Source organism: Rhea pennata, chromosome 1 (genome assembly GCF_028389875.1).
Source record: "Rhea pennata isolate bPtePen1 chromosome 1, bPtePen1.pri, whole genome shotgun sequence".
NCBI classification, from domain to species: domain Eukaryota; kingdom Metazoa; phylum Chordata; class Aves; order Rheiformes; family Rheidae; genus Rhea; species Rhea pennata.
Window position 1 is genome coordinate 121,140,011 of NC_084663.1, and position 12,879 is coordinate 121,152,889.

A 12,879-nucleotide genomic window follows, 5' to 3' on the forward strand; every position below is an offset into this window, starting at 1 on the left:
TACACATTAGGTAATACCTATAGTTTTTATAAGATTGTCTCTTGGATGTATAGTATTTTTTCCATTCCTTGTTTTCAGGATGAGAAATTCAGGCATCTTTATGTGCAGAGAACACCAGTGTATCATCCTGACAAACTGACAGAAAATTCAATACTAGAACTAAACCCAACGATTATCTGTTAACTTCAAACAATTTCTAGATCAATTAGAAAGTACAGAAACTTTGTTGTTTAGACAGATAGAAAACTGGTAACTTTCTGCAAAAACAGTTTCTGTACTGACACATCTCAAAAGTTTAAATTCTAGGGAGTATAATGACACTTGATATAGCAGGTTTTCCTGAGAAAACTCACCACCAACCATAGCCAAGGAAGATTTAATCTCTTCTGCTTTCTGTTATTGTATATCAACAATCTATTTAATAAATATTTTAGAATGCTCTCCTATGTTTTTGTATATTGTGGGATGCATAAAATCCTCTATTACACTTACTGCTTTTAAAGTAAGTCTATGTAATTTGAAAGAAAAAATTCTAATTCAAGACCAGAAAATAATAACAACGCTAGTAGAGAAAGGGTTCTGTACCTTGTTGCTCCTTTACTTTAGAGCCCATGTACCATAGACAGCATTCAATTAAACAGCAATCTTAGTAAATAATGACAATACACGGAACATTGCACAGTATCACTCCTTTGGCTCAAAATAATGCTACAATTTGTTATAATTATGTAACAGTTGTAATGCAAAATCCTGAACACATGGCTGAAAACAGTAATCTTTGTATCCTATAGCTGAAAACGCTAGAAATAAACTGACAAAGGAAATTTGGATTGCATATCCCTTACATATTTTTATTTGTTGTGCAATTTGAAACAGCATCAGTATAACTTTGGTATTCATCTGAAAAAGGCTTAGTTGGGAGCATGGCTGGCATTCATTATTTATCTAAAGTAAGGTTTATCTGAAGAGAAATCCATTTCCAACTTCTTCAGAAACATGATTTGTTCTGAAATTTTGCATGTTGCAGCAGTCAGGATACAGTTTTGTCTCTTAGGGATGTCAATAACTGTAGTAATAGTAATATCAAGCTGAAAGAAGATGAGATACTATAGTGATTGTTGCAGGAAAAGTCAAGATTTAAAAAGAACATTTTGTTGTTCTTTTTTTGACTCAGGCATATCAAAATGGGCTAGTGAAAGCTTTTTCCGATGATGATTATTTTTCCGTCCTGAGGCAGAATATGATTTAAGATTTTAGGGATACTGAAAGACTGAATAGAGACATTTCTTTTTTATGTGATCACCCACACTTAAGCATTTATTTTCTGATCATTCCTGTTTTAATCAGTTAGAATCAATCATTATCAGAAAGACGAGATGCTAACTAGCTCACATGGGATTCTGCAGGCCAGTAAGATGTTGAGGGATGCTAGCTGGCCAAAAGAGGGAACCAGAGGATCACATTTGGTTTTGTACAGTTGGAGCAGTCTCCACAATGAGCGATTACCTGCATATGCATTCTTATCAACTAGTTATGCAATTACATGTTAAAATGACTCAGCTTGATTCAATGTATCATGAATGCTATTAGTGGTATTAACGCAGAGCAGATATACTCACTCTGCAGTGAGCGCAAAAAATCTCCTCTTCCCCACTTAAAATGATTTTAATCGTCAATTACATGTGTCTAAATCAGAAACAGATCTTCTGGAAAGTCTACATGCAGCACTATAACCCTGTATGTACATATATAAGTATATATATTCTTTAGATGTTAACTACCTTTTATTTACTACAATAACTTGATTCTAGGACCTCATTTGCTTTCCTTTCTCTTTTTTTTTTTTAAAAAAAATCACCCTGACAAAAGATAACGTGCACCTTTACCATTTAGGCACTGAGTGCAATGAAAAAAGTTTTAAGTACATAAACAATGTTTCATAAATAAAATCTAGCTTCCTTTTGACGACTGGGTTTGCTCTGAAAGGAAAGCACCTGGTGGATATGACAGCCGAGGAGAAATTCATTTGGCCTGAGCCAATCGTGAAATAACCTATGTGATAGAGGACCATAAATCTCTACTTCTGAGGATATGGGGAAGCTTAAAAAAATACAGTATTTCATGCTAATGTGTAAAAAGGATCTGGGGAAGTCAGAAGGGGTTGAGGAATAAGAGAGTTCCTTCTTTTTCCACACTGCTAAGTGACATTTTCTCTTTCCGATATGTGTCCTTATCCTACCCACATATAGGTCCCTCCCATACCAACTTTCTGTGGACTTGTTGACATTTACAAAGTTTCCTGTACGTGTCCTCTTGCAATTAGGCTTTGCACAGAGCCTAACATAGTGGGCCTTTGGACACTGGTGTGGCACCAAGAAAACCATGGGAGCGTAACATTTAATTTCTAAACTTTTATACTTTAGAAGGATTTGTTGTAGAGATTATAAGGCATCCTTTAGAGGTCAAGTAGACCATGTTAATGCAGACTTTCACAGCTGAACTCATTCTTCATCATATTTCTGCTAATAAATAGAACATCTTAATTGATATGAAAGGCACAGAAAGGATTTTCACAACCATCATTCTGTCTTCACTATCAAACACAGAATTGCTTCATCCTCAGAGAAAATCTTTAGCTTGGTTCTGTGGCTCTGTTTGCTGCCTCAAAGGAATGTGTTCTTCAGCCACAGCTGGTCGGGCAGATTTGCCTTTCAGAATTCCAGGTATCAAACTTTTTTTTAGTTTGCTCCTTTTTGATATCAGATGTTTTTTCTTTGTGGGAAGGATATTGTCTTCTTGATATGCAAGAGTCCAGACTGCACATCAATACATGGAGAATGGAATGAAACTCCACTATCAGCATTAATGTATTTTGCCAAACCCATTATTTATATTCCCAACATTCATGCAAACCTTGTCCATTATGCACTAATGCATACTGCCTCCATGTGGCAGAATACATCTCAGATATTCTTTTCTCTGACTTGCATTTCCCACAGTCTGTGTGTGGCTATAAACTTTAGAAATAGAAGGAGCAGAATCCACACACTATTTCTGCAAGAAAGAGCAATATGACATGAAAAAATTAATGGATCACATTGGTAACAGTGTTCTTCACACAAATATTCACCAGGAACACATAGTAACATACAAAGGCTATATATGTATATATAAAAATGCTTTCTCAAATGTTTATTACACAATGAAAGACTAATTGATAAAAATTCACATCCCGAACTTGATCAAAAGGGACTGATTGCTCTTCAGGCCTATTAGCTAAAAGCAATATTCAAAGAGCAGTTTTGAAAAATTACATAAAATTGTATCACATTCTGGTTTCACTTCATAACTGTTTTGCATCAAACCTGGCTAGAAGACCATTAAAGTTGCTTTAGCATTAGACCAGCTATCTGATTCAAGTAGTACTAACACTGTGTTATGGGTACAGGGTTTTTCCCATCGCTTACATGGAAAGTTTGTGAAATTGGATACATTTTCTTCCACACCACACTCATCCCCCACCCCAAGTCCCAACCTCCACCTACTTTACCAACGCTGTTAGATACAAGACCTAAAGAAGAAAAAAACCAAGACAATTATTGTTTTGCCCATTTGTGACTTTACATTTCAGTCTCTACAAGGTGGCCACAAGTGCATTCCAGCTCACTGTGAACAAGGTCTCCATATTTAATTACCAGACTGGAAAGAAATGACATGTTATGGCTAAAAGGGTTTTGTAAATCATCACTGTCATATCATTTAGGATTTCCCTGCTTTGGTTAAGATGTATTGTGATGCTCCTGTTGTATCTCAGTCTTACTGCACAAAATACACAGTGCAAGGGGGTGCTAAATTTAGTATGAGATTTTTTTCATTTTCCTCTTTTTTCTTTAAAGACAGTGCAATATCTAGAGATGATGTGAGAATCTTGAGATTAGGGTGTTGCAGGGTACTAGGCCAATTTTAGCTTACATTTCATTGTATAAACATTTTCACATCTCTGTTTGGTATCCAGCAAACAATCCTATTAGAAATTTTCCAAATGTTTGTGTTTTTGTCTCTAAGTACTGTCCATTTCAAATTTTTTTCAAGTATAAATTAGTAGCTATACATCTGTTGTTGCTCTGTTTGAACCTGTTGCTGTCCTGATTGCTGTTGCGTTGGCTGCGCCTGGGGCTGCAAGACATCAGTTTGGGGCACCGCCCTCCATGTCAGAGGATGCTGTTCTGTTATCTGGTTCCCTAGAGGAGCAATAGAGTTCACTAACGTCGTCAGATTTATAAAATGGGCTACAGACTGAGGATTGGCTGTCTCTGGCTGTGGCTGGATCTGAATGTCATTTTGGCGGTTGTGCAGCATAGCAGAACCACTGACGGTATCAAATGTCACAGTGAGAATTGAGTTGTCCAGCTGTAACTGGCGTTCAGGTGCAGTCAGATGGCCCACAGCCACTGGCTGCAGGTTTGTGAATTGGGTTCCAGCTGCTGTAGTAATGGGGGTAACAGTGATATTTGTCAGCCCAACGGAACTGGAAGGGGCTGTGACATTTGGATCGCCGAGGGTCACGACCACCTGAGGAAAAAACAGAAAGGTATCCTCAGTCTTGTATCTTGCAGCTGTCTACCAAATAACTAGCATCAAGACAAATCAGCTGAATGCTGATGAGCTCAAATGTTACTACTACCAATGGAAGAAATCATGCAGATGATAGAGAACACAGAAAGCTTGGATTATAACAACTTCCAAGTATAAAACTAAGAAAGTAAGGAGAGAGGCAGATGTAACATTCAAACAATCAGCTGAATTAACTTTCACACTTGCAGTCACAGCTTCAGCCAGGAATCTGGTAAATAGAGACAGTAATGCCAAAGGAAGTAAAAAAAAAAAGTATAAGGAGTTTATTGGGACTGACCTGACTCCTCGTTCAAGTGTCTATTTATCTTTGTATTACCATGACTTATCACACTAGCCTTAAATGCTCAAATCACTCTTTTGTGTTTGCCATTAGGAAAACAGAAGTATCATCCCTCTAAGCAATGCATTTTGCCCATCACCCTTCTACTGGAACTCACCTGCTGAATACTCTGTACTGCTGAATTAGTCTCATCGCCGACATTTCCTGTGAATTCAGCTTCCTTCTCTGTGTATTCACTGAAGGCAGGGTCCTCAGGCACTTGAGCTTCCTCCTCCTCACCTGGCTTTTGCTTTCGTTTCTGGCCACGTTTAGGAGCTTTCATATGCTGTTTACTTTCTGGTAACTCTCCCTGTTCCAAAGCTAATTCCGGCTGGAGAGAAAAATTTCAAAAGAAAACATCAAGTAATTTTGCTCAGTGAAGTTCTGAGTAAAGACACTATCAACTGAAGTCAGTTCACTGTTGATTCTCGAGTGAAGAGACAAACTTCAGCAAAAAACACATCTGAAGGAATAAGCACATGCCCTGTAATTCCCTCCATTTTATCAGCCTCTATGCTATACAACAAAACAGATCAACAACTTGCATCCGCTTGTACTGTTTAAAAGATGGCATAAATCAGGTTAGGCTGGGCTGACTCTCTCAGGTAAGATACACATGCCTTGCTAATCAGTCTATGCCCAATTATGATACTTAACAAGAAAGTAACATTGCCCCAACTCTCCAGTAGCCCTGGGGCCTGAAACCCATCAGAATTGTGCAGTGGTGAGTTTACCTGAACAATCCCAATCGAGGAGGCATCAATGGTCGTAGTTTCTGGCAGCTGCTCTAAATCATCAATTCTCACTGAAAGAACCTAAGGACAAACAGGTATCAGGCTGGTAAACTGTAGCAGTGCAAACCACGGACGAACAGTATAGTACTGCCATAGTATATCCTATTACAAAGCAGAAATGATGTAGTCTAACCTCAACCATTCTGTGATTCTGTGATTTTACACACATCATCAATATAATGAATTTACCCATGGCCTTTTTTTTTTTTTTTTTAATAATAATCTACATCTTCTGGCATATAAGATTTTCCTTTCTCACTGTAAACCAGCAACAAAGTTTAAAGACAACACTAAAAGACAACTTTCGTATTCTAGACAGAAGACAACCCCCTGAGAAGTTGAGAAGTAAAGAATTCTACATAAAACAATGCGTTTGTCAAAAAAACTATTATTTTAGCATTTCTGTTTACAAATCTATCAGCTGTGTCCTACTCAATTATTCACAGTAGAATCTACAAAATCCATACATCTCCACTTATCAAAGAACAGAAACAAATTGTCCTCTAAATGGCAGGTATTTAGCTGCATTCTTAATGCAAAAATCAATAAACGAAGCTTTTTGTTAACTTCCTTTCCCAGTCATCATATACAAACTGCAGACAGTTCAAGGCAAAGCAGTATGTGATGATAATTGGTTGTAAAATAAAGCCTTGAAGGAAAGGACAAGCCTTAGCCAACTTAAGTAATAAATGCTGAGAGAAAACACAACAGCTATTGAGAAATTTAGAACACAGAAACAATCCCACTAAGGTCATACCAAATATTCCTCTAGCCAGATTCTTCACAGTCAGCATTCATCTTTAATACTCAGAATATATATAGTTTTTTTTAAAATCATCAGCAGATGCTATTAGCACCTCCCAATTCACCACTTCTTTCAGAACATTTCTAAATACAAATTATACAATGGGAAGAAAATAATCAATTACGCTCACTAATGGCTGAAGACAAAACAGGAAAAAAACATAGGTTAAAAAAAAGGGAGGGGGATTTACATAATTGGACAACTTTATTTTTAGGAATAGACAATGTTTACTACCTAAACTTAACTGAATAAGACCTTTTGTTGTGTTAAGTGTACGTTTAACAGACACCATTTAAACAAGGAATGGTTTATCCTTGGCCAAAATTAGCCTCAAAAAACCAGGAAAAAAAATAGTAATTCATTTCAAGTCATTGAAGGCCACAGAGCTCCTTTAAAAACTCAGACAGCCAAAAACCTCATTGTCTACCTGCTGTACTAACTCACCTCTGGATGTTTACGCCTCATATGTCGGCTCATGGATGCTCTGGTAGAAACCTTTGTCCCACACAGCTGACAGCTCTGGGCTTCTACCTTGTCATGAGTGAGTTGGATGTGCTTCTGGAGCATGTAATCAGTGACATACTTCTTATCACAAACCGAACATGTCCACTGTTTTCCTACTGGTGGCAGATGGAATGAAAAGCTGTTAGCAACAGCACCTGAAGATGAGTATTGTATTGGCAGCATCTCAATGAGAGGAACATTTTTATGTTGATATTACATGATATGTAACACTACTTCAAGACTACCAAGTTCAAAGCATGCCTAGGAACAAAATTAAGTTTTAGTCTTTGGACACTGTTTTTTCAGAGGACTTACCTGTATGAATCAGCTTATGAGTCTCCATTGTGTTTCTCTCACTGAATGTCTTCCCACAGAGCTCACACATGAAATCTTTGATTCCTGTATGAAGAGTACATTTACATCAGAGTGATAATGGTCTAAGGCACCTGAGACAATTATAAATCTCACATTAGTTAAAAAACAAACAAACAAACAAACAAAAAACACAGCCAAACAAGTAGCAAAAGCCCAGCTTCACCATTTTTTTTAATCTAAGCCATGTCACTGTATCAGACAGAACATGAAATCCAACAGAAGTTTATGTGAAAGTAAAATTTTTTTGGGGGAAATGAGAACCTGAAGGCTATTTTAAAATAAAAACAATACTCTAGATCTATCCTAGATCAAAACAACCTCCCTTAAAAAAGTAAAACAAGAAAACAACCAAACAATATTTCTTTAATTGCATACGTGTTAGATGAGTGGACAGTGAGGTGAATTGAGAACTGGCTGAATGGCAGGGCTCAGAGGGTTGTCATCAGCGGTGCAGAGCCTAGTTGGAGGCCTGTGGCTAGTGGAGTGGCTGATACACCTGAGGGCTGTGCTGCCATTCAGAGAGACCTGGACAGGCTGAAGAGCTGGGTGGAGAGGAACCTCATGAGGTTCAACAAAGGCAAGTGCAAAGTCCTGCACCTAGGGAGGGATAACTCCATGCACCAGTACAGGCTGGGGGCTGACCTGCTGGAAAGCAGCTCTGCAGAGAACGACCTGGGAGTGCTCATGGATGATAAATTGACTGTGAGCCAGCAATGTGCCCTTGTGGCCAAGAAGGCCCATGGTCTCCTGGACTGCATTGGGAAGAATGTTGCCAGCAGGTCGAGGGAGGTGATCCTGCCCCTCTCCTCAGCCCTGGGGAGGCCTCATCTCGAGTCCTGTGTCTAGTTCTGGGCTGCCTAGGACAAGAGAGACATGGAGCTGCTGGACAGAGTCCAGCGTAGGGCTACGAAGATGACCAGAGGGCTGGAGCATCTGCCCTATGAGGAACGGCTGCGAGAGCTGGGCCTTTAGCCTGGAGAAGAAAGGACTGAGAGAGGATCTTATCAATGTGTGTAAGTACCTGAAGGGAGGGTGTCCAGGGGACAAACTCTTTTCAGTTGTTCCATGTAACAGGACAAGAGGCAATGGGCAGAAACTGAACTACAGGAAGTTCCACCTGAATATGAGGAGGAATTTCTTCATTGAGAGTGACAGAGCACTGGACCAAGTTGCCCAGAGAGGTTGTGGAGTCTCCTTCTCTGGAGATCTTCAAGGCCCGCCTGGATGCAACCCTGTCTAACATGTTGTAGGTGACCCTGCTTGAGCAGGGAGGTTGGACTAGATGATCTCCAGAGGTCCCTTCCAACCTTACTGGTTCTATGACTCTTTGCTTCCCCCCGCCCCTTTTAAAAAGCAGAATGCACACATTTTTTTTAATAGTATCCCCAATACTCTCTGACTTAAAGAGTTTTTCCAGGAACCATTTAGCTGATCCAGTGCAACTTTTGCACACCTTTAGAGACCTCACCTGTGTGTCTTTTGTAATGCTTCAGCATATTCACTTTCTGTGCAAATTTGCGGTGACATTCCTTGCACTCATATTCTTTAATCCCCTTGTGAAGTTTCATGTGGTGCCGAAGTGCATGTTTTGTCTTCATTCCTGTGAGACACAAAGATACAGCTAAAAGCACTGTATAACAATTAGTCTACTTCCCTACCTTCAGAGAAGAAATCAGGACAATCATGTTGTTAGCCAGTAGCTCTAGGATCACCTCTCTTAGGTATCCATGATTGCGTGTTTTAATAGTGTAGGTAGCCATGCATGTTTTCATTATGTTTTTAATTCCAGGCAAAAGCTCTGGAACACATCTGAATAACCCAGTGAGGAGGAAACAAAACAGCAGGGAGAAGCAAAGACAAATCATAACTAGAGGTGTCAGATTTACTGCCTTCCAGTAAAGCATTGGTTAAGATTTGTTGAAGTTACAGTGTAAGTAAATCAAAAGAATATTTGGTATATTTGTTAAGCCTGAAAACAGCCTACAATGAAAAAATTAACTTGTGTTTACTCTTGTGCTGCAAATGCAATAGAATTCACTCAGGCAAACACTCCTCAATCTAGCAGAACAGAGCCAAATTTTATTAAAATCATTAAAGGGCACAGAACCAAGGAGTGCAAAATTAGGGGTAGTTTATATACCCATAAGGGTCCTGATTAATATAGTTTCTAAAACTCAAAAATGCAGGATTTATAGCACTCCAAGGATTTTCTCAATATTCAAAGAACAGATTCAGTTTTAATTCACATAAATTAATCTGCAATTCAGTATTACAAGTAATTGAAAACAAGGCATTAGACATACCTTTGCCACATTCTGCACACAAGTATTCTCTGATATTATCATGGACTCGCATGTGTTCTTTTAACATGTCTTTTCTAGCAAATGATTTGCCACACTGTTCACAAGCATGACTTTTTACACCTTAAAAATAAATTTAAAAGACAGCATAAACAGAGAGTTCTAATGAAAAATGTGCATCCCCTAAAAAATGACTAAACTCTGTTAAATTACAGGGCAACAGTCCATCTGCATTGTGAACTACCTCTTTTATACATATTATAGCCCTAACTGAATAAGGGGCAATGGAAAGGGAGAAAAGCTGGCTTTTTATGTGAGATCTGAAAAAGGATAAAGGCTGAGGTAGAAAAATGCTGCATAGCACAAAATAATAAACAGCTGCTAAAAAAAGATTTTGTAATAGTGGTTTTCAGTCTGTGTAAAGGTGGTATGGATAAGGATTAGAGGAAGAAAAGAATACAGAATTAGGATTTTTAGCAGGTGACTCCTGCATTATACTAACAAGCGACCTAGGTTGCATGAGTCCACCAAATATCATCCTTAATACTATCTGCTTTAGAAAACTGCGCTACCCTAAAATCATTAACATAGCATTTATCTTATAGCATCTTACAGTAAAAAGTGATATTTCTTCCTGAAAAATAAGGAAGGCACTGGAAGCAGAAGTTTCTTTTTAGTATTGATAATGAGTAATGAAACACAACATTTTTACCTGTATGTATAAGCTTATGTCTTTCCAGATTCCCTATACTGTTAAATATCCTTCCACAGATTTCACATGGATGGATGTATCTGAAACCAAAGAGACCAAAGTTGATACTTTTTTCTTGAGACAAAGTGGTTTCCAGACAGCTCTATCAGTCACTATATTTCACTTGTTAATACAAATTACTAGAAAGGTTTCCTTAGAATGTAAGTGCAGTTTAAAAATGAGCCTTAAGAAATCTGTAAGTTCACTGCAAGCTTGATGTAGCCTGGCATTGCTGTGTCCTCAAATTATAGGGTTTTCTTGTTGTTTAAAACTTTTGCTAAAAATATAGATTTATACTTTATAAATCCCAAACTGGGAGGCTTCTGACTAATCATGTATGTTAAGTGAGTTGTTAGGTGATGTATAATATGTTTCAATCGTTTAATACACATTTTGACACCCATTAGACAGTTTTACGTATATACTATAGCCCAATTCTCTAACAAAATCAGATGGCAGAACCAATGTGACTTCAAAAACATTCTTATCAATTCTTATCAAAATTCTTATCAATCAAACATGTCATCTTACTTCTGCACATTAGGATCAGGTAGGTTCTCCCGATGAATGACCATGTGAGCATGGTAAGTTGCCTTCAACGCAAAACGTCGATTACAAATGCTACAGCCATAGCCTTTCTCCTTGTGCACATCCATTATGTGCTTCAAATACTCTTTCCCTCTGCCGAAAGTTAACTGTGGGATGAACCAATAGTGAATGAAAGGGGAAAAAAGACCTTGGTAAGAAAAAAAGATCTGGTAACACATTATTGCGATCTAGAGTCAGAGCTAATAGTCAGAAACATCCTGTGCATTACTACACAAAAACAGTATTGTAAGATCTAGACTTAGTCCTGTAGCTATTCAGTCATTACAAGCACACAAGCATGTCACAACTGGACATCAGTTAACTCACTTGGGGGACTGCAGTTTGAGATGCTGTCTCTGGCTCCCTGCTGAGAGAGGGCAGAAGTGCAAACAGAGAAGGCAGTCACTCATTTCTGGACAGAGAAGTACTTCTTACACTGCACAGGTAGACACCTCCAATTATATGTGCAGGAAGAGCTCTAAGGGTACTTCTATTCTGCACATTGAGCTTTTGGACTACTTCCGAAAGAGTGGACATTTCTGCACATTGCAGGGCAGCAACTGCAGCTCAGCTCCTAGAAGCACTACAGCTGTGATAGACAGCTACTCTGCCTGGACTAAGTAACACTACAAACGCATAGGTGCTCCTATGCATCAGGGCAAAGTGTGATAATGACATGTTCTTTTGTTCCAGTTTTGGAACTAACAGGGATGTTTCTGACAGCACCACACAGCTTGATGAAGAGGTGCTTTGAGAAAAGAATTAAATAAAGAGAAAAGCTCAGAAGAGGTATTTCACTAAGACTCATTTATATGTTGTCCTTCCTTAGACATATGTGAGCAGGTATTTTCAGCTAGAAAGAGCATCCTCATCACAGGTAACACTCATTTTCTACAGCTGTTTCCTTACGCAACTGTTTACTTCACAAATACCTACAAAAGCACCAAAAGCTTAGCTTCTAAAAAGAGCTAATTTGAATGGTACAATTCCTCTTATTTAGCAGGATGTATTTTTATACAGCTCATGTACCCACTGAGTATCAGATGTTTAAGCTACCACACTGAAAGCAAATATGTGCTTATCTGCTATGATACTACATCTTCTGTTTGCTGACATAAGCCTCACTTAAACTCAGTTCATATTACCATAGATATGGTATATGCACATATTCAGAACTTGAGCTGTAAATGGACGACAAGAAAAGAGGACCAAAGTATTGTTTTGCTTATTTTAGAGACATAGATATAAAACAGGCTAAGCACCTTCACCACATGAAGTGAAGGCTAGGAAACAGACTCCAATTTCCAGAGGCGAAGTTAGTGGCTCAAGTACCAAAATTCCCCTGTCTCACCTCTGGCCAGTTTTACTGTTCTCATGGATTGCTTTTGGATCCCACCCACCCCATCACAGTGTGCTCCCCCAACTAGGGTTCAAAACCCAAGTGGGCCTTGAGGATCCCATTCTTCTCTATTACTTCTATGAAAAACTCAAAAGTTACACCATGAGAAGCTGAAAGAGACCTCTCTCAACCGACAAGTGAGTAAAGTATGTTTATGTTCTAGTAGTATTTCTAATGCCATCCTGCTAATAATAAAGCAGGCCAAGAATAAGCAGTTGTGCTGAATATATGCAGTGATTTTAATCCTTCAAACTGGATATTGACTAGAAGACTATTTAATCTTGAACCATATCATTCAAAAATTCTATAATGACTTTAATTTGTACATAATTGAAAGGTAGCCTAAGAGCTGAATGTTTCTTTATATTTCTTCCTACAGTTTTGCTTGCTTCCTTACACACAAGGGAAA

The 12,879-nt window shown here is 38.4% G+C and overlaps 1 protein-coding gene across 6 annotated transcripts in view; it reads right to left on the minus strand.

Moving 5' to 3' along the window:
* Positions 1 to 824: 824 nt before the first annotated feature.
* The window catches only part of PRDM15 (PR/SET domain 15), a 39,821-nt gene continuing 27,766 nt past the window's right edge, over positions 825 to 12,879 (minus strand). For 5 of the 6 annotated variants that reach the window (XM_062599160.1, XM_062599169.1, XM_062599131.1 and 2 more), the window contains 9 exons: positions 11,015 to 11,178; positions 10,445 to 10,524; positions 9,736 to 9,855; positions 8,901 to 9,032; positions 7,373 to 7,456; positions 6,998 to 7,173; positions 5,689 to 5,769; positions 5,073 to 5,285; positions 825 to 4,572 (listed from right to left, as the gene is read on the minus strand). In XM_062599160.1, the coding sequence (XP_062455144.1) occupies positions 4,099 to 4,572; positions 5,073 to 5,285; positions 5,689 to 5,769; positions 6,998 to 7,173; positions 7,373 to 7,456; positions 8,901 to 9,032; positions 9,736 to 9,855; positions 10,445 to 10,524; positions 11,015 to 11,178 (1,524 nt within the window). In that variant the 3' untranslated portion in view covers positions 825 to 4,098. The remainder of the gene's footprint in view (positions 4,573 to 5,072; positions 5,286 to 5,688; positions 5,770 to 6,997; positions 7,174 to 7,372; positions 7,457 to 8,900; positions 9,033 to 9,735; positions 9,856 to 10,444; positions 10,525 to 11,014; positions 11,179 to 12,879) is intronic. The other variant, XM_062599149.1, reaches the window with a different exon arrangement.